Source organism: Emydura macquarii, unplaced genomic scaffold, assembly GCF_026122565.2.
Source record: "Emydura macquarii macquarii isolate MOO-44397 ecotype Brisbane River unplaced genomic scaffold, CSIRO-AGI_Emac_v2 contig_2768, whole genome shotgun sequence".
NCBI classification, from domain to species: domain Eukaryota; kingdom Metazoa; phylum Chordata; order Testudines; family Chelidae; genus Emydura; species Emydura macquarii.
The window spans coordinates 16556503-16579751 of record NW_027132905.1 but is presented as its reverse complement, the minus strand read 5'-3'; the positions used below and the strand labels follow the sequence as shown (position 1 = coordinate 16579751).

The following is a 23249-nucleotide window of genomic DNA, read 5'->3' as shown; positions in this document are numbered from 1 at the left end:
GTCAGGCACAGGGTCGCCCTCTTGGACAGACAACTAGCAGTTGATGAAGATGCTGACAAATTTGCTTACAGCTAAAGGTGGCCGGTTCCCAGGTTACTGGGAACATGCTGGTTTTTTTGGGCCTGCCCTGGCATCCTGGCTGTCTTTTAAATGCTGAAATGTCCTAGACCTTATTGTACTCAGTGTTGTATGGGCCCCAGCGTTGAGTTAGCTGGCCCCAAGTTCCTTAGTAAAGTTAAAATGGTGGAAGTGAGACTGGAAGGCCTGGGGATATGTCATTATCCTCTCCCCTTCCCTCCCCCCTCATGCTGCCGACACCTTCCCCAACTCCAGAACAAACCCTCCTGCTACCTTATTTCCACCCTCTACCAACCAAACTCTCTTGCACCCCTTGTGAAATGCACTCCTGCTCTGACCCTCTGCTCCCAAAAGCTTTGTGTACTCCTGCTCCTGCTAGTAGTCTCTAGCAATGTGTTCTGGTTTGTCACTCAAAAATCTGATCTCCCCCAGTACATTCCCAATCTCTGTCTCTTGTCCCTGAGGGAATCTCAACATGCTGAGAAATTGCCATGCTCCTCCTCCAGGAGTGTACTATTAATATTTCTGTTCTATGTTTGGGGGAAAAAACCCCGATGATGTAGTTTCATCATATGATGATAATACTCCTTCCGTTCTGCTAGTATCTCAGGAGGATGTTAAACAGCAGTTGCTATAGTTAGACATTTTTAAATCGGCAGAGCTCAAAACTGGCAGAGGAGCTCTCTGACCCATTAATGCTGATTTTCAATAAGTCTTGGAACACTGAGGTAGTTCCAAAAGGCTGGAAGAAAGCTAATGTTATGCCAATGTTTTAAAAGGGTAAATGGGATGACCTGCATAATTATAGGCCTGTCAGTCTGACATTGATCCAAGGCAAGATAATGGAGCGGCTGATACGGGACTGGATTAATAAAGAATTAGAGGAGGGTAGAATAATTAATGTCAATCAATATGGGTTTATGGAAAATTGGTCCTGTCAAACTAACTTGATATTTTCGTATGAGAGTACAGATTTGTTTGATAAAGGTAATAGTGTTGATGTAATATATTTAGATTTCTGTAAGGTTTCATTTGGTACCACATAACACTTTGATTTTAAAAAAATTAGAATGAGGTAAAATTAATATGGCACACATTAAGTGGATTAAAAAGATCTCAAAATGTAATTATAAATTGGCAATAATCATCGAGCAAATGTGTTTCTAGTGGGGTCTCGCCTGGATCTGTTTTTGGCCCTGTACTATTTAACATTTTTGTCAATGCCCTGCAAGAAAACATAAAATCCTTCCTGATAAAGATAACAAAGAGGGAGTGGTAAATAATTAAAAGGACAGGTCACTGATTCAGAGCGATCTAGATCATTTGGTAAACTGGGCACAAAGCAAACAATATGCATTTTAATATGGCTAAATGTAAATGCATACATCTAGGACTAAGGAACATAGACCATAATTACAGGATGTGGGGGACTCTGTCTTGGGAAGCAATGACTCTGTAAAAAAATTTGGTGGGTCATGGTGAATAATCAGCTGAAAATGAGCTCTCAATGCAATGCTGTGGCCAAAAGGGCTAATGCAATCATTGGATACATATATGGGAGAATCTCTACCTCTGCATTTGGATCTGTTGTGACCACTGCTGGAATACTGTGTCCACTTCTGGCACCCCCAATTCAAGAAGGATGTTGCTAAGTTGGAGAAAGTTCAGAGAAGAGCCAGGTGAATGATTAAAGACTTAGAAAACATGCCTTATAGTGATAGATTCAAGGAGCTCAATCTATTTAGTGTAATAAAGAGAGGGTTAAGGGTGATTTGATTATGATCTACAAGTACCTGCATGGGGAAAAAATATTTAATAATGGGTTCTTCAGAGCAGAGAAAGGTATAATGTGATCCAATTTCTGGAAGTTGAAGTTAGCCAAATTCCGAGTAGAAATAAGATGTATATTTTTAACAGCAAGAATAATTAACTATTGGAACAATTTACCAGGGGTTGTGGTGGCTTCTTCATCACTGGCAATTTTAAAATTGAGATTGGATATTTTTCTAAAACATCTGCTCTGGGAGTTATTTGGGGTAAGTTCCACGGCCTGTGTAACACAGGAGGTCAGACTATGATTACAATGATTCCTCCTGACCTTAGAATCTGTGAGTCTCCAGCTGTCTTCACAGCTGTGTCCATGTTCGGCAGGAGTCTGTTTGTGTTAAAATCTCACATTGGGTCACTGCTGACATACAAGCTTGACTTCCACTGCTGGAAATGTCTTGGTCAGAGCAACACTAGTTCCTGGCCAGTTTCTCCAAGCCACTATGTCAGAGCTGTGTCTCCCAGGCCAGGCAGTTAGAGAGGGCAAGTTGGGAACCTCTCAAGAACTGAACTTCACTGTGTAAAAAGATTCCCTGAAACGAATCCATGTGAGTGGGAAAAACAGGATGCTTGAAAGGCTGATCATGCTGGGTGTCCTCCATGGGGAAAAGCAACTTGCAGAAGGTCGTGTGGTGAGTCAGTGGCGAAACCAAGAACTTGGTGTGCTGTCTCGAGGCCTCTGCTCTAACCATTAAACCACACTGATACATGCTAGCTCAAAGTCAGATGGCTCAGTGTATCCCCTTTCTTTGCTGATCTTTCCCTTTTCTCTCCTTTTCAGGGAGCCCATTGGAAAGAAGAAGTCTGGTAAGGACAATTTTTTTCTTCTTTAATTTCAGTAACACCTGCGTTTTGTCTTGCTGCCCTTGTAACCTGTCCAATGCTCATGGGGGAATGGGGAGAAGAGTCCATGACACCAGCTTGTACACATCCATTGATCAGCTGCAGCACCAATAAGTGGTGGGATAGAGGTTGGTGGTCATCTTCTTAGGAGCTCCATCTGGAGTCACAGAAGTGGAGTGTGCCTCTCTGCTTGGATTTTTCCTTTCCCCTGCTCCCTAACTTAGTTACTGCTTCACCACAGATGCTGGTGGGAGAGAGTGGGCAAGGGATGAGTGTGAACAGGAGGCTGATTTCCCAGCAGCCCATCCATGTGTTTCAATGCAACACGTGAGCTCCAATTCTAGGCTCTTCTCTGCCTCCAGTATGGTGGCTCTGAAGGTGTATAGGGGCCTCCAAATGGACCGCCTCTGCCCTTCTAGAGCAGATTGCATATAAAGGGCAGGGGGAATCCTCTGGTGACATGGGGACAGTGGAACAGCCCTCTTCCATTCCCCCTTGCAGACCTCAGAATAGGGATGTGCTTGGGCAGTTGGGGGAGCAGAAGGGGAATAGCTGGAGCACATTGCTCTCCACCTATTCAGGGCTACAGGATTGTTTGTTGTTGATCGAACCATCCCCACTATCACCTTCACCTCCATGTTTATTTTCCCCTTCCCTCATGCTTTCTTTCTCCATCATTTTGTTCCTTCATCAGGGTTTATCCAGAGAACGGCTTCTTTCCTTCAGAGAGGTAGTAACAGCCGCTCCCCGCTTGGGTCTTGTTCTTGCTTTGCCTTTCTGCTGGGCGACACCGGCTGTTTCTGTGTGGGGAAATCAGGGGCTCTTGCAAGAAGCTATCTCACACCCCACAGCTCTGTTTTGTTGCTGGTTGACATGGGGGGGAATGGGGAGAGACTGGGAAAAGAATATCCAGTGGGTTTTTGTGACTGTCCATTCGGGATGTGTAAGGCCCATACCAGAGTCTCCTGCTAAACACTGAACATCTGTGCAGCTCAGTACAATATGTGCAGATTGGAGGGACTATCCCAAAGGCCAACAGGCTGAGGGCAGAAGTTTTGTTTTGGGCTGGAAATGTGGGGCTGCAGATGGCAGGCAAGCCCTGTCCTGGAGAATGGGCCTAGGCGTGTGATATATCAGATGGGTTGACAGAGCTTTGCCGTGGGTCAGCGCTTTCTGCTCCCCCACCATATCCAAGGCCCTGGAGAACCGCAAGTGAACAAAGAGTTTCGCCAAAATGCTATTTTCACTTTTTTGTTTCCTGCTTCTGTTTGGAAGTGAAAGTGTCAGAACCTCCTGAGATAGCTTCTGTTCTCAGGCATGACGCCTCAGGGTCACAATGGGGATGTTCTCATGAAAATCCTAGCCTGGGTCGGCAGGTCTCAGTAGTTTGGGTAAGTGTCCAAACTTGCAACTGAACTGAACCTCCACAGTTTTTGAGGTTGACTTTGTGACTCTCAGTCAGTGGTGCTGTGTCTGGTTATTGGTGGCGTGTCACTAGAGTAGACCTACCCATTTAGCCGTCCTGAGATTGGTAGCTGGGCTTGCCGTGTGTGTGCATCCTGAGCTGAACACAGCTGGGACTTAAGCTCGGTGAAAACAACAGGCAGCACCTTACAGGAGACAGCTTCTCCTGGCCCAGCTGAGAGAAGCTGTACTTACCTCCTTGAGTTAATTCTCTTGGCTTACCTTTAAAGGTGAGCACTATGAGCCTGATCCAAAAACTTCAGTGGGCTTTGGATCAGGACCTGTCGCCCCAGTGAGCACCCCCTTACTGAACCATATGCTTGTGTCTGTAAATGCCTGTTCATGAAAGTCTCTGCATTCCTTGTTACAATTATTTGGCCCAGAGTTCTTTTGCAAAGAACTTACCTTAAACTTTCCCCCAGGCACACCTGTCTAGCTGCTGCTCCCCCATCTTACACCATAGAACTATGGCATGGTTATTTCTGAGACCCAAGCTTATCCAGGAATAGGACTTTTTATTGTTAACTCATCATTGTATTTTTGTGGTTGTGGATAATTACCCCACGAGAAGGAGCTCCTGGAATTAACTCCCACCTCTTCCGCCTGCAGCTGTTTACTGCTTTCCATTTCTGGTTTAATAGGTAGTGCAGGTGCCAGAATTGCTTGTTGAAGCTGCAAATAGCCCCAGGACAAGGGATGTAATTATGTCTGGGGAAGCAGGACAGAGGGTTCTTCCCTCTTTGATGTGTCTGCCCTCATTGACTGGTTAAATCCTCCATTCAGTTTAAAATAGGAACCTTTCAAAGGGGCAGGTAGGGCAGGAGAGGACTTGGGTCCAGAACTCAAAGCACACTCAGTTCACTTTGGAGGGTTGTTTTTAACTCACCCTGGTGACTGCCTCCTGTATTTGGCATGGGGAAGCTCCGATTAACAATAACTGAACCTCTGCACTGCCCTGCTCACCTGGAGCACTTTATAGCATGACACATGGAAAATTGCCTTTTGTTCCTTTGACTAGGACTGTCTTAAAATACATCTTCCATTTAAACTTCTGTTACAGCAATGGCTTCCCAGAGGAGCCTTTAAATGTTAAGAATCCAGCACAGAGGAGGTTCTTGCCTATTGATCATAGCATCCCAGAAACTTGGGATAGACTAGGTCTTCACCCCAAACCCCCAACTTTGGCCATTACCATATTGCCAGTTTTGTTCCCTACAGTATGTTCTCCCTTTAGGATAGTCTCCTGGCTGTTTATTGTGTTGCGTTTTAAACTTCTCGAGTTCTCAGGTTCTCCCATCACTTCCCTTGGGAGATAATTCTTGTCTAACAGGTCTCCTTTTCCTGATATGCAGCCTAAATATTTTGTTGTTGCATTTCATGCCAATACTCCTATTCATAACCTTCACTCCCTACAGAATTCCATTTCCTCCTGGGGATAAACACCCTTCTGAGATTTGTAGATGGTCATCCTATCCCCTTGTAATGTCATAGCCACTCTGCTGAGGGGTGGATGGCTAGAATTTATGTGTCTGGAAGGGTCTTTCATCTGAGACTTGAGGACAATAGCTGGAATATATGCAAAGCCCCTCAGCAAGCTTTATCTAAATTTTATGTATTTATCTATAAATTCTGCTTTTAGCAACACTCTGGCTATAATAAACAACATTTGCGTGGCACTATTCCATTTCCAGAACACTTGGCAAATATTAGTCAATCCTCACCACATCCTGGAGAGATAGGAAGTATTATCTTACAGATGGGGAAGCTGAGACACAGAAAGGTTAAGTGATTTGCCTGAGGCTGAAAAAGGAATCTCTGGCAGACCCAGGAGTAGCATTCGGGAGCTCCTATCTTCAGTCCTCTTGGCCACAGTGTCTCACTCGCTATAACTGTCTCCAGTCAGATAACATATAGGCAAACAGCTGTGCCATTTATGTGGGTGGGTAGAATTTTATGATCTATAAGAACAAACTGAGTTAATAGAACTCCATTTCCAAAATGCAACTGATTTGCACCGAACCCACGTTCCACAGAGAGCTGCACTGGTAATAAATATCAAGCAATGGCAGTGGATCTGTTTCCAGAGCATTTTAACAAATGAAAAAGTGTTTAAAGAAATCAATATAGCCCTGCTCTCTCTTGCCAGTTCTAGTTACATTCCTTCTCTCCCCCCCCCCCCCAAAATGATGCATTCCAGGCACCATCTGCTGGCCAGACTCAGCTCATCTTAGTTTATACTGCCCCCTAGAGGCTGAGAATATTCTGAGCAAGGCCAAAACTTTTCTGCATTTGTTTTTCTGCCGGGAAGTGGGCACGGTGGGTTTTGGTTTTAGTTCTTTTGGTTGTATAAATATCTCACTCTCCAGCTGCCAGCCTCTTCTTACCATAGTGAGCATTTTGCTGTCTTCTTATCCTGTCCGTATTCGTCCCACGTCCAGCAGGGCAGGAAGATGCTTTGGAACATGAGCGAGAAGGCACATGTTAAACTGCAAGGCCAGCTGAATTCTTGGGGTTTTTTAAAAATTCTTGTTTGCTGAAGCTTCATACTCCAGAAGTGCAAACTCAGAGCTCTTGTAATGCCAGATGTTGTTACCACAGGAAATAACTCTGCATATTTTACTTTGGCCAAAGGCCATGAAGGATGGTAGCAGAGACCCTAATATCTGCCACTGGGTGCAAGTTATACTGGCTAACCATGTACAGGGCATTAGTGGGGTATAGTGAAAAGTCTCCTGCAAGCCTTATGCTCCCTACACATATTGATCATATTTGGCTGCATTTTCCCTGTCCAGCATGGAGAGTTGAAATTCACTAGGCCTCAGACTACAGAGTCCCTGCCCATGGAGTTTCTGATGTAAGGGACTGACCCTGCAAGCCTTCGATAAATGAGTCCTCTGGCAGTTATGTGCATAGAGGGCTGATTAGATCAGGCCCTAAATTACAGAGCTACTCACACATGACATCATAAGGGGAGGCAATGGGAAAAGAGTTGGATGGGATGGGCAGAGTGAGACGTGAATACTTTCCCCCCCTTTCTTTTCCTCCATCAGTGAGTTGCTTTCCTTGTATTGTCTTTGGTTATTTTTGTATATTTTAAATATAGTTCTACTGCAGTCAGGGGGAAGGACTGGGCAGTGGGGACTAGCAGTGAAAAGCAAACCAGGGGAGTGAGTCTGTGGAGGGATTTCAAAGGGTGGGGGGGCATGAGGAAGTCTCTGAAATATATAAGGTTAAGCAGTCAGGCAAAGAAGGGGAGGTTCTGTTTTGTCCTGTGGATGCTCATGAAGCTGCTGTTTCCAAACCCCCAAGTCAAGACTTTTAAAAGTGATTAGTGAGTTTGAGTGAACAACCTAAGGTACTTTAAAGGGGCCTGATTTTCAGAGGGCAGATGCTCTGCGCTTTCTGAAAATTGAGCCTTTTTTGGGGTGTCTCATCTTGGCTCCCAAAATTACTAGTCGCTTTTGAAAATCTTGGCCTGTGAGTGTGCAGAACTGGACGGGATGCCCCATCAGAACAGCCTCGCTTGGGGTATTTTGTCATTTCTGCCTGGATCCAGGACAGGCAGCAGCAGTGAGAAAATAACCAGATTTTAAGCTACTCTATTCTCTTAAGCTTTGACCAACTTCCAAAATGTCTAGGTTGAGGTTCAGGCTGCTTCTCAGTTCATTGGAACCAATTCTCCTGTCCAGAAATGAATCCAGGCATCAGTGAAAGCCTCCCTTGGTTTTCCCTGCAATGACGTTAATACCACAGGAGACCAGGCAGCTGTTTGCATCTGTGGTGGTGGGATTGCTTGTGTACCTCTAGAGTGCAGACAAAAGGTGGGGAGCAAGTTAAGAGGCCTCACCTGGCTGCACTGATCTCACCTGACCATTCATATTCTCCTCCTCTTCGCTCTGACTGTCTCACCTTTCTCACGCTGGGGTCCAAAGGGCCCTGCTCTTGTAGCTTCTTGCAGGCCAGCAGTAGCCAGGGAGCTGGTTGGTGGTATGTGCTGTCATGAGCCACTGGTGACTAGGTGCACAGATCGTGTTTTGTTCCCCACGTATAGGTGGTGACTTGGCATCGATAGATCCCATGGTCCTGGAGCAGTATGTGGTGGTGGCAGATTACCAGAAGCAGGAGAGCACTGAGATCAGCTTGTGCGTGGGTCAGGTGGTGGATATCATTGAGAAGAATGAATCAGGTAAGGAGAGTCCAAGTGTCTGTAGACCCAGAGACGTAGCCTGGAAAAGGGTTTTGAATCCACCCCATCCCTAGCAGAGCAGGGTCCCCAACACCGTGGTTGATTGTCCCATGGTGTCATCATGGAAATAAAAATAACTTGAGCAAATGGGCCTCTAGACAGCTCCAATGGGTCTCTTAAGGATGTGCTCTCAGCTTGCCCATGTCGGTAGTGACTGCAAGTTGTCATCTGAAGGCTGTTGGGGGCCTGCATGAAATGGCTGTGCCTAGTGGATATAGTCAAGATTTAGGCCCCTAAATTATGGGCTGGACTGTCCACAGTGCTGAGCGCCCAGCTGATTCAGTTGGAGTTGTGGATGCCCAGCACATCTGAGAATTGGACCACTTATTTAGGAGCCTAACTGTGGATTTAAGAGCCAAACTTTAGGCTCCTGTTTCCAAATATCTTTGCCCGTATGTCCACCTGAAACAAATCATCCCACAGTCAGCCCCCTTGTTGGTGACTTCAGCGGAGATGGACAGGGGTGGAGTGGAAAATGAAACGCCAACCCAGCAAGCCACTGACGGCAGTACAGGGGTGTCCCACTGAAGTCGACCGAACAACCCACAAGCCTCAAGTTAATTACTTCGAAGGAACTACGCTGAGTGGTCTAGGCCCAGTTTTGGGGATTTGTTTAAAAAGAGAATTCACTTACAGATGGGATAGAAATTACTTCATGGATTTAACAAAGAAACCTGAAAATAGCTTGAACATTTTGGAAACCCCAACACAAGAAGATTAATTGTACTAGCTCCTAATTTTTGAGAACCAGAAAGATGACACTGCAGCAAAAGTTAAATTTATATATAAAAATCAGATTTCAGCTCTGCTTTTCTGTTAGCAGATTGTACATGGACAACTGCTGATTTTTACTTCTAATTTTCTTGTTATTCTAAATTATTCACAGATTTGTTTTTACAAGCGTTGTTTGGTCTTTAGATTCTCTGAACAAATGGCTTGAGTGTTTGATAATGGAGTGGGGTTGATTGATTTTGATTGGACACACAAGGTCACATGGTCCTGTTTGTGACTTATGGTTAGTTAGGTTTCCAGTGAGAATACTCATGTTTGAGTTCTGAATTTGCTTTCCACAGATAATCTTTCAAATTCACTGCTTCCATGAATGCACAAGGAGTGGGAGCCAGTGGAGAATTTTTTTATTTGCAACCAAATTCATTCATCTCTGCTAATTAGACCAGGCTTGGATAATAAGCTGAGGAACGTGTAGAAAGAAAACAAACAGCGTAAAGAAGAAAAGTAAATTACTGTACATGTTAAAGTCCATTCCCTTTTAAGAATTTTTGCTGCTGCAAGTGGCATATGGCAGGGAATGTGGTCTTTTAAAGCCTGACCACTTTCCCTTCAAACTGTAAATCCCTGTGGTGGTCAGTGCTGCTCATCCGGCTGTTTGCCCTTTTGGTGGGGGTTCACACACACATGTAGACCCACTTTCCAGTCTCTTTTATACAGACCAGGCAAGGCGCATGGTTGAGCAGACTCCTGACTGGTTGGGGAGAACAGTTGTCAGCTGGTGGTTGAGAGGGTGCGTGTCCAAAGGGATGCTCCCAGCTAAAGGGTCTGCTGCTTGTTTTCAGGCTGGTGGTTTGTGAGCACATCTGATGAGCAAGGCTGGGTCCCGGCTACGTGCCTGGAAGCTCAGGATGGTGTCCAGGATGAATTCTCAATGCAGCCCGAAGAAGGTAAGAAGCTAGTTTGAGAAGAGCTGATCCATCATTCTTTCCCAGTGTGCCTGGGACTTCCTGGACTGCTTAAACCTTTCACATTTAGCAGGATGGAACCCAGAGCAACAAACTCACAAGTGACCCTGGATCAGGTCATTTAACAAAGCCTGGCTTTATCCTACCTATCTTCCCACCATGAGTCAAGATGAGAACTGCAGCAAGCAGTGCCACTTGCAAAGCAGTTGGAGGCTGATAGGTTTGAATGAGTGGCCGTCTCCTCCCCACAGCCCGCCTGCAGAGGGACTATATGTACCACCTCCAGTCCTGCAACCTGAGCTGAGCCACAAGCCCTAATTTGGATCCCCCTGTCTATGTAACTGTGCACTTGCTATTAATAAGAATAGCAGAGCCTGCACCCGGGCCCTGTCCCTGTCCTATTTCACATAAGCTATGGCAGGGATGGTGAAACTTACTGACCCTTCAAGCCACATACAACAGACTTCAGAAGTTCAAGACCAGGACACATCTGCTGGAGCTCAGGACTTTAGCCTTGTGGTGGGGCTAGGGGCGTCTGCCCTGATCTTGGAGCTCCAGTCCTACAAGAGGTGCTTGCCGGGGCTTGGGGCTCCAGCCCCGTGGGGTGTGCCTCCCAGGGCTTCAGCATGAGTGGGGCCCCCTAGTCTGAGAGGCAGAGAATGCAGAGGGGGCTCCATGAGAGGGGGCTTTTTTAACTGTAAAAGAGCCACATGAGACTTGTGAGCCATGGTTTGGCCACCCCTGAGCTATGGCCTTCCCCTTATCAGAGTGTTGTGTGGGGCAGGCAGGAGAAAGATGAATATAGAGGTACATGTGGTTGGAATAATAAGGGTTCAAGCTTTATTTGAGATAACTCAGAAGTGCCTCACCCTTTATTAAGTCTCCCATACAACACAATCCTGATCTCTCTAGGAACTGGAGCTCCAAGAAAGTCTGAGCTTAATTTAGCTCCATAGTTAGGTTTACCCCCCAGGCTGGGGAGGAGGTGGAGTGGAGAGGACCTGAAAACCAGGGGAGTACAATCTGTCAACTCCATGGTGTCATCCCTGTCCTCTGTCCCCAGGCAAGTCTATAAGGTCTGATGTGCTGCCTCCTTACGTCCTCTTTTGTCCCTCTCCTGCTTCCCTGACATGCTCCTCCCAGTCCCGTGGAGATACTGGTCTCTGCCCAGGCATGTGGGCCGCCGTCGGACTCTTGGGGACTTGTACACCAGTGGATGGGGTCAAGGTGGACGTTGTAGAGACTTGTTCTGCTGTCTTTGTTCTGTGCTTGGAGCCTTGCCCATATCTGTCTGCATGTGCTGCAGCCTTGGTGTGTGTATGCCTTGCATGTGGTGAACTCTGCTTGTGTCACCCCTCTGCATTCCAGCTGTGCCGGGTTGTGCATTGCTGCCTTCTGCTGGCTGTATTGTCAAACCTGCTCACATCTATAAACATTCCCTCTGCTGGCTGCTCCCGGAGCTCTCTGAGTAGAGGCCTATCTATTTTGGGCCTGAACCTGGAGTTTCTGCTTCCTGACATCATATGTATGTGGATTCCTGGCAACTGCAGTGCTTGACTGGGCTTGACAGTGCTTGCACGCTGGGCTGTGACCCTGGATCTTAGCTCATTAGCTGAGGTTAGGCGGTGAGGGCTCAGCTCAGAGCTTCTGGATGTGATAGGACATTTCTTAGCTTTGACTCATTGTGCAAAGCGAGTGGAGAGTCAGAAAGAAAATGAGCTTCCAGTTTTCCTGTGGGCAGTTGTGTTCCAGGGATACAGAGGTGGGAAAACTGTAGGGTGGAGAAACATGATGCTGCAGCATCTCTGGGTTTTGAGTTTTTCCCCAATCCTATTCCAGCACTGGCTTAATGCAAGCCTCTCAAAGTCAGGGACAGCATGGGGGAGATGAGGAAACAAGGGACAGCTTGTTGGTCTAACAGCCTCTTGTTCACAAAGTGGGCATTGCTAGCAGGGTGTTTGTCCTTGCTTCTCCTTCCCTGTTAGAAATAAGATCTCCATATCCCTGCCCACAGTGGATTAGTCCAAGAGATAGAGCACCCGACTAGGAATCTGTTGCCAGCTCTCCTTCTCACTCCTTATGTGACCTTGGCCGAATCACCTCCCTGCTCTGTGCCCGAGTTCCTCCTCTGTAGAAGGGTTGTTAGTACAGATCTACCTTTGTAGAGAGATTTGAGATCTCCGCATGAGACGTTATTTCTGTATGTGTTTTTTAATGATTGTTCCATGGTGCCCCCGTCTGAACTATGACTAACAGAGCATCATGGCGCATCAGGTTGGTCCAGTGACCGGGTGGATGTGAGACGGGAAGTTTAGATTAAAGCAATGGACTTCCTGAAGCACAATCCCCAGGTTGGCTGTGGGCTAAAGGAGTGGCAAGAGAGCTGGGTTTCTGAAAGGGGTCATGGCTGTTATGTAGGGATTCAAGGCAGCGAAGAATGGAGTGGATCCTTGAGGCTTTACAAATGACAGAGGACAAACCCTGAGTGAAAATGGGAACTGTTCAGAGGGCTAAGACAACCTTGCCTGGGCCAAGTCTGTCCTGCGGCATGGAATGCAGATTGGGACTAAGTGACCCTGTCCAGTGTGTTGGTGAACTGGTGTGCGTGTGTACATTTCAAAGCAAAGCCATCGACATTTAGGAATGTGTTTTACAGACAAATACAGAACTCATTCCTGTTCCAAGTGAGTGTGTATGCATGTCTGTGTGAGCGCTCTTAGCGTGGTTTCTATTCTAATGAATTTTGGTTTTCCTAAAATGATCCATTTATGACACTGTGCTTTGTGCTCAACAGAGGAGAAGTACACGGTCATTTACCCATATACCGCTAGAGACGAGGATGAAATTAACCTAGACAAAGGAGCCGTGGTAGAGGTGATCCAGAAAAACCTTGAGGGCTGGTGGAAAATCAGGTATTATCTTCCTTCCTGTTAATTCCTGCAGGATGCAAATGGGGTTTATACACAGGGGAGTCTTGAGTCTGTGGGTGGAATAATCTGAACAATCTTTTTAGGGTGTTTGTGAGGGGGGCTTTCCCCAAAGTCCTAGAGAGTGGCATCCTCTAGTCCAGGGGTTCTCAAACTTTTTTTACTGGGACCCCCTTTGAAAATATTTCAGGCTGTGACAACCCCCACACAAAAGTGATGACCCCACCCATGCCAAGGCATCCTTACCTGCAAGCACAGGGGGATGACCACTCACAACCGCCCCCCCCCCCCCCATAACCTCATGAACCCCAGTTTCAGAACCCCTGCTTTGGTCCAATATGTTAGGGAAACCGCATTGGCAGGTAGATAGAGAGCAATACTAGGAGTTGGCACTTGTGGGTGCTGTTCCCAGTCCTCCCACTAACTCACTGTGTGATCTGGGGCAAGACACTTCTCGGGGTTCTGGTTATCCAAGCTGTAAAATGGGTGCCATGATCATGATCCATGACCATCTTTCATCCCTAGATCTCAGAGCACTTCAGAAAAGTGTCAGGTAAATGAAAAGTATTATTACGACTGCTAAAATGCCAAAGGAACTAACATTAGAGCAATGAAGAATAGATGCTAATGTGCCAGCCTTGCTCTGTCTGTTTTTCAGGAAAGGGAAAAGGGTGGTGGTTAAGGGCCCACTCTGTAGCAGCCCCTTATTGTTCCTGCATGCATCATTGTCATGGCAAATGCCTGTGTGCTGGTGAATGTACATATGTCCACCTATGCAGGCTAGAACCTCCAACTGTATAATGAGGTTTCTCTTGAATGCTGTCATCCAGGCCAGGCCTGCTGTACTCAGCCTGTTTCACAGGCCAGAAATCTCTGAGCATCCTAGGCTAAAGGTCATATAGTCTCGGAGGCTGGGAAGGTGTTTGCAGGCTAGCAAAGGGCATGTGCAGAGCTGGGTGGAAGACGCCTTGACTTTCTTAACCTTGCACTGAAACTGTGGCGTTGGCAGCAGCCAGGCCAAAAAAATGCACATTGATTTATTAAACTGGGAAAAGCTGCTGTGAAAAGCCCAAGCCAATTACAAGCTCAGCAGCTGGTGCCATCTGAGCCCAATGACTTCACCCCAGCCAGCGGGGAGAGGTCTCCAGAGCTTGGCGCAAGACCCTGGTACATGGCAGAGGTCCTCTGGGGATGTTTCTTTTCAATCCGAGCGTGGGGTTGGCTTCTCCACCAGACGTCATGTGAATTTAGTGCTGGGACAGGAGCCAGACTGACAGCCCTGCACATTGAATGCCTGTATTTTAATTCAAAGAGCAGGTACTTAATGGGCAGCAGCAACTGTTCAGTTCCCCCCTGTGCTGCCCTGCCACTGTGCCTCATTCCTGATCTGACCTGAGCCATTCCTGACGGTGAGCGAGGAAAGGTGATTTCATGGCCCCCTGGGTCCCAGATGCCTATGCTGAGGCTGCCAGCAAAGGGGGAGCCAGTCAGTGGCGGAGCTTTCTGTTATGTGGATGCCTGGCCCCTGGAAACTGGGACTGAAACCAAACAAGCTCATTTCACACCGAGGCCAGTATCCTATGGAAACGGGTCTTAGTCAGCACCTCCCAAACTGCATTTCAGCCGGCCAGCTAGAGCTGTATGGCTTGAGACTGATCCCCTGGCCCAGCCACTTCCCTGCTCGAACGCAGTTGGGCACGTCAGTGGGTCGGCTTACTGGAGCAGGTAGAGCTCTGAGGTGGAGGAAGGTGTCAGAGTAAAAGAGTTTAACACTGGCAAGAGCCCCACGGGAGGGGGCTGAAGGAAGGTTCCTGTTGTTACAGGTATCAGGGTCAAGAGGGCTGGGCCCCTGCGTCCTACTTGAAGAAAGGAAGTGGGGAGATGTTTACACAGAAACTTGGATCTGGCTCATCCACGCAGTCTTGTGCCCTGGATCTGGATGGTGTTCCCCGGCAGCAGAACTCGACTGGCCGAGAGAAGGACGGGCCCAACAACCAAAGAGATGGGCGGTTTGATGGCCGACCGTTACCCCCTGCAGACATTCGACGCAGTAAGTGGGCAGTGGGGTGTTTGATGCAGCTCCTGCAGCCTGGCTGTGTAGCTGAACAGTGCAGCAGGGCACAGAGGAGAAAGCCAGCTGCCCTTCAGTGGGCGCTGGGCGCTTTGCCGCTACGTCTGGACGTGACTGTTGAGAACGAGGCTCTTAGTGTGGATCAGCAAGACTGGCCTGGGATCCAGTGAGGCTTGTTCTGTGTAGTTACTGCTCTATCTTGAGATCTCTCTAATGGGGCAGAGTCAGATGTGGGCTCTGCGCCCCCCCTGCCAAGTCTCCCAGTTCTCCTTTCTCATGAATGAGGCACATCTCATTCCCCCTTGGCAGCTGTGGGTGGGTGCTTCTGGATCCTTCCTGCAAGGTTCATGACTGGAACAGTGTTTGAATACAGGTTTCTATGTGGATAAGGCAAGGGCACTAACATCCCGCTCCCCATGCAAGCCAACTTGTACCCTGCAGCTTTCACTCCTGACTGGGCTCCACTGGCATCTCTGTAAAGAGCTGGGTGTGCTGGAAAGGCCCTAGGTCTCTGTAGTTCCTGAACAGATAAGGTACTTTCTGACTCAGTTTGCTTTGGGAGGAATGAGAAGCAGAAGGGCAGGCTAGCTGCACCCTGTGGGGAGCGAAGAGCAGAAGGCAGCCCTCCTGTATTTAGATTTGGGGCTCGCTGCTGCTCTCCTCCGAAATGTGTCCTTTGGGAACATGTCTGGATGCTGTGCCTTGAACCTCAATGGAACCTGGAATTGTTTTTCTACAGAGTCGCCAAAGATGAGGCAGAGGCCCCCTCCTCGCCGAGATCTCACTATAGTAAGTGTCCTCCTGGACCCAGCTGTCCCCCTGCCATCTCCCCGGGGAAAACTCTCTCTGCCAGAAACATTTGTGTCTTCTTTGGCTCTGAATCCAGGAGAACAAAGCTTCTGGGGCAGAAGGAATGGGAGGATCTGGTTCCTTCACTCTCCCTGCTTGGGATCTCTACATGTGCAGCGGCTCTGTTGTGTGCAGATGGATCTAATGCGGGGGCAAGGGCTCCCTGCAGCCATAAAACTTATCTGGTCATATTTGTTCTTGAAGCAAAACTTAGTTGTTTTGTTTTCAAGTCAAGGGGATGGTTGGATGTGAATGAATTGTTTCTCCTGCAGGCCACAACTTGCCACGGTTTGTTTGCAAATGTGCTCCCTTACCCTGGGGCTCGTAAGCCAACAGGGCTAGTAACTGTGTTGGATGTGCCATCAAAAGCAATCTGGACAATTTTGCATTCAGCCTGAAAATGGGTTCAGTGGCTCTATCTGTGAGGGTACTCTGTGCACCAAGTGATGCTCTTTGGCAGCCTGCTTCTCTCTTGCTGGTTAGCCAATGTGAGCCCTCTATGTAAGCATTCAAACACCTCTTCCCGAGAGAGAGTTGAATGATTGTCTGTTTTTTATTGCAATAGCCGCGTGGTTTGAACCTGCCTAAACCTCCCGTCCCTCCCCAAGTGGAAGAAGAATACTACACCATTGCTGACTTCCAGACCACCATCCCTGATGGTATCAGCTTCCAGGCAGGAATGAAAGTGGAGGTGAGACTACACGCCATCTTCCCTCCCTCCCTCCCGTTCACTTCTCCTCTTCTGAGTCACTATCTCAGTTCACCAGGAGTGGGTCTGGGATCACCTTCTGATTAACCCCCATTGAGGTTTTCCTTGGGTGGGGTGGATTCTAGCCAGGTGGGGCGTATGTCTCTTCACTCCCAAGTCCTGTTAGCCCTTGGGTTGGTTTCCAGCTGCCCCAGTGAGAGGTTGAATCCTGGTGGTAGGCCCCATGTGTGCACTGGTGGATTGATTCCATGCCAGTGTAAATGCCCACTTACTACCTAGGCAACATGAGCCTCCAGTACATGGAGGAAATCCTGCACATCTCATGGCATTTTGGAGCCTCTGACCCTCCAGTGCCCTAGTGGACTCGTGTGTGGCCCAGTGCCAGGATGCTGTGTGTGCCTGCACCAGTGGCAGCTGGAAGCCTCTTGACTAATAGAAGCAGGTTCCTCCCCTCTCCAGAGATGGAGCTTTCATTCACTTAATCACAGGCCTGGGCTACAGTTTTGCCAGCATATTTGCTGCATATTTGCCAGCATATTTGCTCTTGCAGTGCCAGCCATGTCCAACTGTGCAGTATTTTGATGTGGCTCAACATACACTGGTAAAAACTAGATTTAACCTCACTTCCCCTGTGACTATATGAAATTCTGATACTGGGCTTGTAGAGGTGACAGCAGTGTTGCCTAGTGCCTGCAGCACTGGACTGGGACTCTGGAAACCTGAGTTCTTCTATTCACGGCTCTGCCACTGCCCTGCTGGATGAGCTTGGGCAAAGTCTCTGTGCCTCAGTTTCCCCATCTGTAAAATGAGGATAATGACAATTCTGCCTTCTATAAAGTGCTTTGAGGGCTATAGATGAAAAGTGCTATAGAAGAGCTAGGTGGTATTGTTATTATTTGTTGGCCCATTGTATCTGCTGCCTCCCTTAAGTGCTCATAGTTTGAGGTTAAGAGGGTGAGCACCCGTTTCTTGGCCACACCTTTTAAACCTTTTGGTTTATAGGCAGCTGTTGTGCAGAGAGGGCTGGTGAAGCATTTCTAAGGGTGTGGCTACTCTAGACATGCAGCTGTAAACTCTAATATAGCCACTCTAAACTAGGGGGAGAGAGCTCTCTCATCAGCTTAGCTATTCCAGCCCCTGTGAGCAGCAGAAGCTATGTCGGTGGGAGAAGCTCTTCCGCCGACATAGCGCTGTCACACTGGCGCTTTTGTCAGTGTAATTTATGTTGCTCAGGGGTTGATTTTTTCACCCTCCTGAGTGACGTAAGTTATGCCGACATAAGCTGCAGTGCAGACATAGCCTAAGATGTGATGACCATAAGAATGGCCATATTGGGTCAGATCAATGGTCCATCTAGCCCAGTATCCTGTCTTCCGACAGTGGCCAGTGCCAGGTGCGTCAGAGGGAATGAACAGAACAGGAAGTCATCAAGTGATCCATCCCCTGTCACCCATTCCCAGCTTCTGGCAAACAGAGGTTACGCACTCTTAGAGCACGGTTTTGCATCCTTGCCCATGCTGGCTAATAGCCATTGATGAACCTATCCTCCATGAACTTATCTAATTCTTTTTTTAACTCTGTTCTAGTCTTGGCCTTCACAACGTCCTCTGGCAAATTGTTCCACAGGTTGACTGTGTGCTGCATGAAGAAATACTTCCTTTTGTTTCTTTTAAACCTACCGCCTATTCATTTCATTTGGTGACCCCCTAGTTCTTGTGTTATAAGAAGTAGTAAATAACAAATTCCTTATTTACTTTCTCCACACCAGTCATGATTTTATAGATCTCCATCCTATTCCCCCCTTAGTCATCTCTTTACCAAGCTGAACAGTCCCAATTTTATTAATTTCTCTTCATATGGAAGCTGTTCCATACCCCTAATCATTTTTTGCCCTTTTTGTATCTTTTCCAATTCCAATATATCTTTTGTAATCGGGTGATCAGATCTGCATGCAGGAGTCAAGTTGTGGGCGTACCATAGATTTATATGGAGGCACTATGATATTTTCAGTCTTATTATCTATCCCTTTCCTAATGATTCCCAACATTTTGTTAGCTTTTTTGACTGTCACTGCACAGTGAGTGAATGTTTTCAGAGAATTAGAATAATAGAATATAGAATCATAGAACTATCCACAATGACTCCACGATCTTTTTCTTGAGTGGTAACAACTAATTTAGACCCCATCATTTTATATGTATAGTTGGAATTATGTTTTCCAATGTGCATTACTTTGCATTTATCAATATTGAATTTTATCTGCCATTTTCATGTCGTCATCCAGTTTTGTGAGATTCCTTTGTAAGTCTTTGCAGTCTGATTTGGACTTAACTATCTTGAGTAGTTTTGTATCATCTGCAGATTTTGCCACCTCACTGTTTACTCCTTTTCCAGATCATTTATGAATATGGGGAACAGTGCTGCTCCCAGTACAGACCCCTGGGTGACACCACTATTTACCTCTCTCCATTCTGAAAGCTGACCATTTATTCCTACCCTTTGTTTCCTATATTTTAACCAGTTATTGATCTAGGAGAGGACCTTCCCTCTTATCCCATGACAGCTTACTTTGCTTACGAGGTTTTGGTGAGGGACCTTGTCAAAGGCTTTCTGAAAATCCACCTACTCTATATCAACTGAATCACCCTTGTCCACATGCTTGTTGACCCCTTCAAAGAATTCTAGTAGATTGATGAGGCATGATTTCCCTTTACAAAAACCATGCTGACTTTTCTCCAACAAATCATGTTCATCTGTTTGCCTGATAATTCTGATCTTTACTATAATTTCGACCAATTTGCCTGGTACCGAAGTTAGGCTTACTGTAACTACCTATAATTGCCAGGATCACCTCTGAAGCCCTTTTTAAAAAATTGGCATCACATTAGCTATCCTCCATTCATCTGGGATAGAAGCTGATTTAAATGATAGGTTACATACCACAATTAGTAGTTCTGCAGTTTCACATTTGAGTTCCTTCAGAACTCTTGGATGGATACCATCTGGTCCTGGTGACATATTACTTTTTGATTTATCAATTTGTTCCAAAACCTTCTCTAATGACACTTCAATCTGGGACAGTTCCTCAGATTTATCACCTAAAAAGTATGGCTCAGGTTTTGGAATCTCCTTCGCATCCTCAGCCCGGAAGACTGATGCAAAGAATTCATTTTGTTTTGTTTTTGTTTCATGGTTTTGTTCCTCTTCCACGTGATCGAGAAGAACCTGAGTGGCTGGTGGTACATTCAGATTGAAGAAAAGGAAGGCTGGGCCCCAGCTACCTTTATTGATAAATACAAGAAAACTAGCAACGCTTCTAGACCTAACTTTCTAGCTCCATTGCCTAATGAGATGGCCCAGCTCGGCGAGGCAACTGTGGAGAACAATGCTAATGAAGAAGCCATTGGGCCATCCAGGCCTCTGCCTGAAGCTCCACCTAATGGTATGGACTGTGGAACGAAATGGGCCAAAGACTGGAAGGGGAAAGAGGCTCTCAAAAGTACCCCATCGGAAAGCATCGATTTAGCCTCTGGGTATGAGGAGATCTCTGATCAGGATACAGAGGAGAAGCCCAGCCTCCCACCCAGGAAGGAATCGATCATTAAATCTGAAGGTGAGTTAATGGAGAGGCAGAGGCCTCCACCCAAGCCTCCAGGCATGATTTTGCCAATGATCCCTCCAAAGCAGACAGCCGCTCCCAGGGACAGCAAGAAGCCAGAGCTGAAAACGGAAAAGGGCAAACTGTTCCAGCTGAAAAATGAAATGGGCCTGGAGTGTGGGCACAAGGTGTCGGCCAAGGAAGTGAAGAAACCAAACCTCCGACCCATTGTCAAGCCACCTAAGCCAAAAGCTGAGCCCCAGGAGGACAAGTCTGAGCCAATGACCCAAAATCTCTTCTTGAAATCAAAACCTCAGATCAGGCCAAAGCCAATTGCAGCCCCCAGGACTGACCCACCTCAGGCAGATGATAAACTGGACATTGGCAATCTCAGAAGCAAGCTCAGACCTGCAAAGTCCCAAGAGAAACCCTCTGAGCAGGACCCCATGGCTAGTGAAAATCTCTTCAATAACAGTGCGCTCCCAGCAGAGGCTTCTGGCAGGCCTCAGGAGCGACCGAGTGTGGAGAACAGACCCCCAACCAAGCAGGACAGCCAGATCCCAAAGGAGGCTCCACCCAAAGCTCCCTTTGGCCCATCAAAGACGGCCGACAATGAGCCCAAGAGTGGCTCCCCAACTCCCAGAGAGCCACCACTTCAGCGGCCGGTGGTACCACCCAGGAGACCACCTCCTCCAAAGAAAGTGATATCCTCTTCCTCTTGCCCCACTTCAGAGCTGAAAGCCCCACAGAGGGAAGTGCCTGAAATCAGAGCTGCCTCGGTGCCTGGCCGGCCCATGCTGGTTCCACCAAAGGCCAAGCCATTCCTGCCTGCTGTGTGCCAAGATGAAGCCACGGTGAAAAGCAACTTAGGCCCAAAGGTAGCGCCCAAGGCCATGGAGAGAGGGGAAGCCAAGGAGAGGACAGCTGTTCCCGTCACCAATCCAGACATCTCCAAAGAAGCCCTCTATGTGGCTGTGGCAGATTTCGAAGGAGATGAAGAGACCAGTAGCTTTAAAGAAGGGACCTTATTTGAAGTTCGTGAGAAGAACAGCAGCGGCTGGTGGTTTTGCAAGGTCCTAACTGGGGGACCTTGTTGGGAGGGCTGGATTCCCTCCAATTATCTAAGGAAGAAGCCATAGTCTGCCCTTGGTTTATACAGTTGGAGGCTCCTGTTCTTTCACCCGAGTATTTAATTAGCTTATTAATTTATAGTTTTCCATGAGGCTGGCTTAAAAAAATATGTGGGTACTGTACATTCCAATTTGTGCCATTCCTGAGGCAGAATTCAAGAAGCAGGCTTGACGTGACACAGCTAAGCCTTCATTCCTGCTCTTGTCTGCTCCTCCCTTCACAGGAAATACTTCCCTCCTTTGTCCATCTATGGCAGCCCAGCCCCTGTAGATGGGCATGGGAAGTCGTTTCTCAACAAGCTTCTTGGCGTACGTTGGCAAAGGCAATTCTGTCCCCATCCTAGGAAAGTTATTGGTGCCCACTAAGCCTTAGAATACAAGAATTTTGCCAAGAATACAGGGAAACCAGAAAAAATTCAGCCTCTATCCAGGGAAAGAAATTAAGCCAGCTTCACTCACCAAATGAAATCTGAAACAGCAAAAGGAGTTGCTTTTCCCGATGGCTCAGGGTCACTGTCAAATGTCTGACACCATATTGCCGAGTCTGGCCATACGCGAGATCCATAGGAAACCATGGGGACAAGGAGAAATAGTCCTGCAAAATCAGGTCCATGTAGCTTTGTGTGCATAGACACACTCATTAACGGCCATGTGTCACAGTCTAGTTAAGTTTGTGCCTTCTTGCTTGCTTGTACCATCAAACACAGTACTTTTACCTCTTGTTGTTTTCTCTACAATGATGGGTGTTAATTTAAATATAATTTAAATTTTTTTTAAAAAGATATATTAATGGAATAGAAGATCCTCTGTGCTGGGCCAGGACCCTGATGGTGATGCAGGCAAGCAATGTCCCATTTCATTTCAGTGGCTGGAGCGAACTATGCATCATGTTACACAGTGGGCTCAGCAAAGAGGTCTTGAATGAAACTGGGAGAAAAGGGTGCTGTGAGAATGCTTGCCCCTCTTCCCAACACAGACTTCACCTCTGCATTTCATACTGGACTGCCCAACGAAATTGTTCCCTTGATCTATTGCCATACTGCTCCAGGCCTGGCAGGCAGCAGCGAGAAGGTAGTTGTACTAGTGGGTGCTGGGATCATCTAGTACAATCCAGGGTGTGGGCTTAACCCCTGGAGATGAACAAGGATGAGGAGCATTTGTGGCTTTTCTGGTACTCAGGTGTTCCCTTTTTCTTAGGTTAAATCACTGACCTGGCTCTGCCTTGTTTTGCTCTCCTTTGGTGTGGGAGAGCATGGGGTGGGAGAATATAGTGCCTGTTGTCGATACCTTGCTTCCCATTTAAAGAGATCTCATCCCCTAACCATGCTGGGCCTGTTAAACTCTCTCTGAAATGGCTAGTCTGCCTGTTTCTTCATCTGTCTCTCCCACTGTTCTTGAGATACTTCCGCTGTGTCCCCATGTCTGTGCATATGTCGGTGTGCTTGGAGGTTTCAGTTTAAAATAAAGTGTGTTTTAACATATTCATCCTCCTGCCTGCCTGGCCTAACCCCACTTGCTTGCAGTGCTGCTGATCCCAGGAGCAAAGTAGATATCATCTGATTAGCTATAACTCCCTCACTTCACTTTTTTTCCTTTAGTACTCAACTCGTTGTGGATTCAGGGCAGGGCCTTTTCTATCCTAGAAGAGTTTTAAACTCACTACTGAGGATTACCATTGGCCATATCAGAACTCCTTCCTTCCTCCCGCCCCCATGCTCAGTGCAGCAGTAAGCACTGCAGAAGTGACTCCGCAGATAGAGTTTCCATTGTTGGAATCTGTGTAGAATTCCATCTAAAGCAAAGTCCAACA

General features: G+C 47.1%; 1 protein-coding gene across 1 annotated transcript in view; it reads left to right on the top strand.

Moving 5' to 3' along the window:
* The window catches only part of SH3PXD2B (SH3 and PX domains 2B), a 105440-nt gene extending 82518 nt beyond the window's left edge, over positions 1 to 22922 (top strand). Inside the window, exons 6-13 of the mRNA XM_067566351.1 lie at positions 2687 to 2712; positions 8264 to 8398; positions 10033 to 10137; positions 12950 to 13067; positions 14906 to 15132; positions 15893 to 15942; positions 16568 to 16693; positions 19922 to 22922. Of these exons, the coding sequence (XP_067422452.1) occupies positions 2687 to 2712; positions 8264 to 8398; positions 10033 to 10137; positions 12950 to 13067; positions 14906 to 15132; positions 15893 to 15942; positions 16568 to 16693; positions 19922 to 21448 (2314 nt within the window). The 3' untranslated portion in view covers positions 21449 to 22922. The remainder of the gene's footprint in view (positions 1 to 2686; positions 2713 to 8263; positions 8399 to 10032; positions 10138 to 12949; positions 13068 to 14905; positions 15133 to 15892; positions 15943 to 16567; positions 16694 to 19921) is intronic.
* The last annotated feature ends 327 nt before the right edge of the window (positions 22923 to 23249 follow it).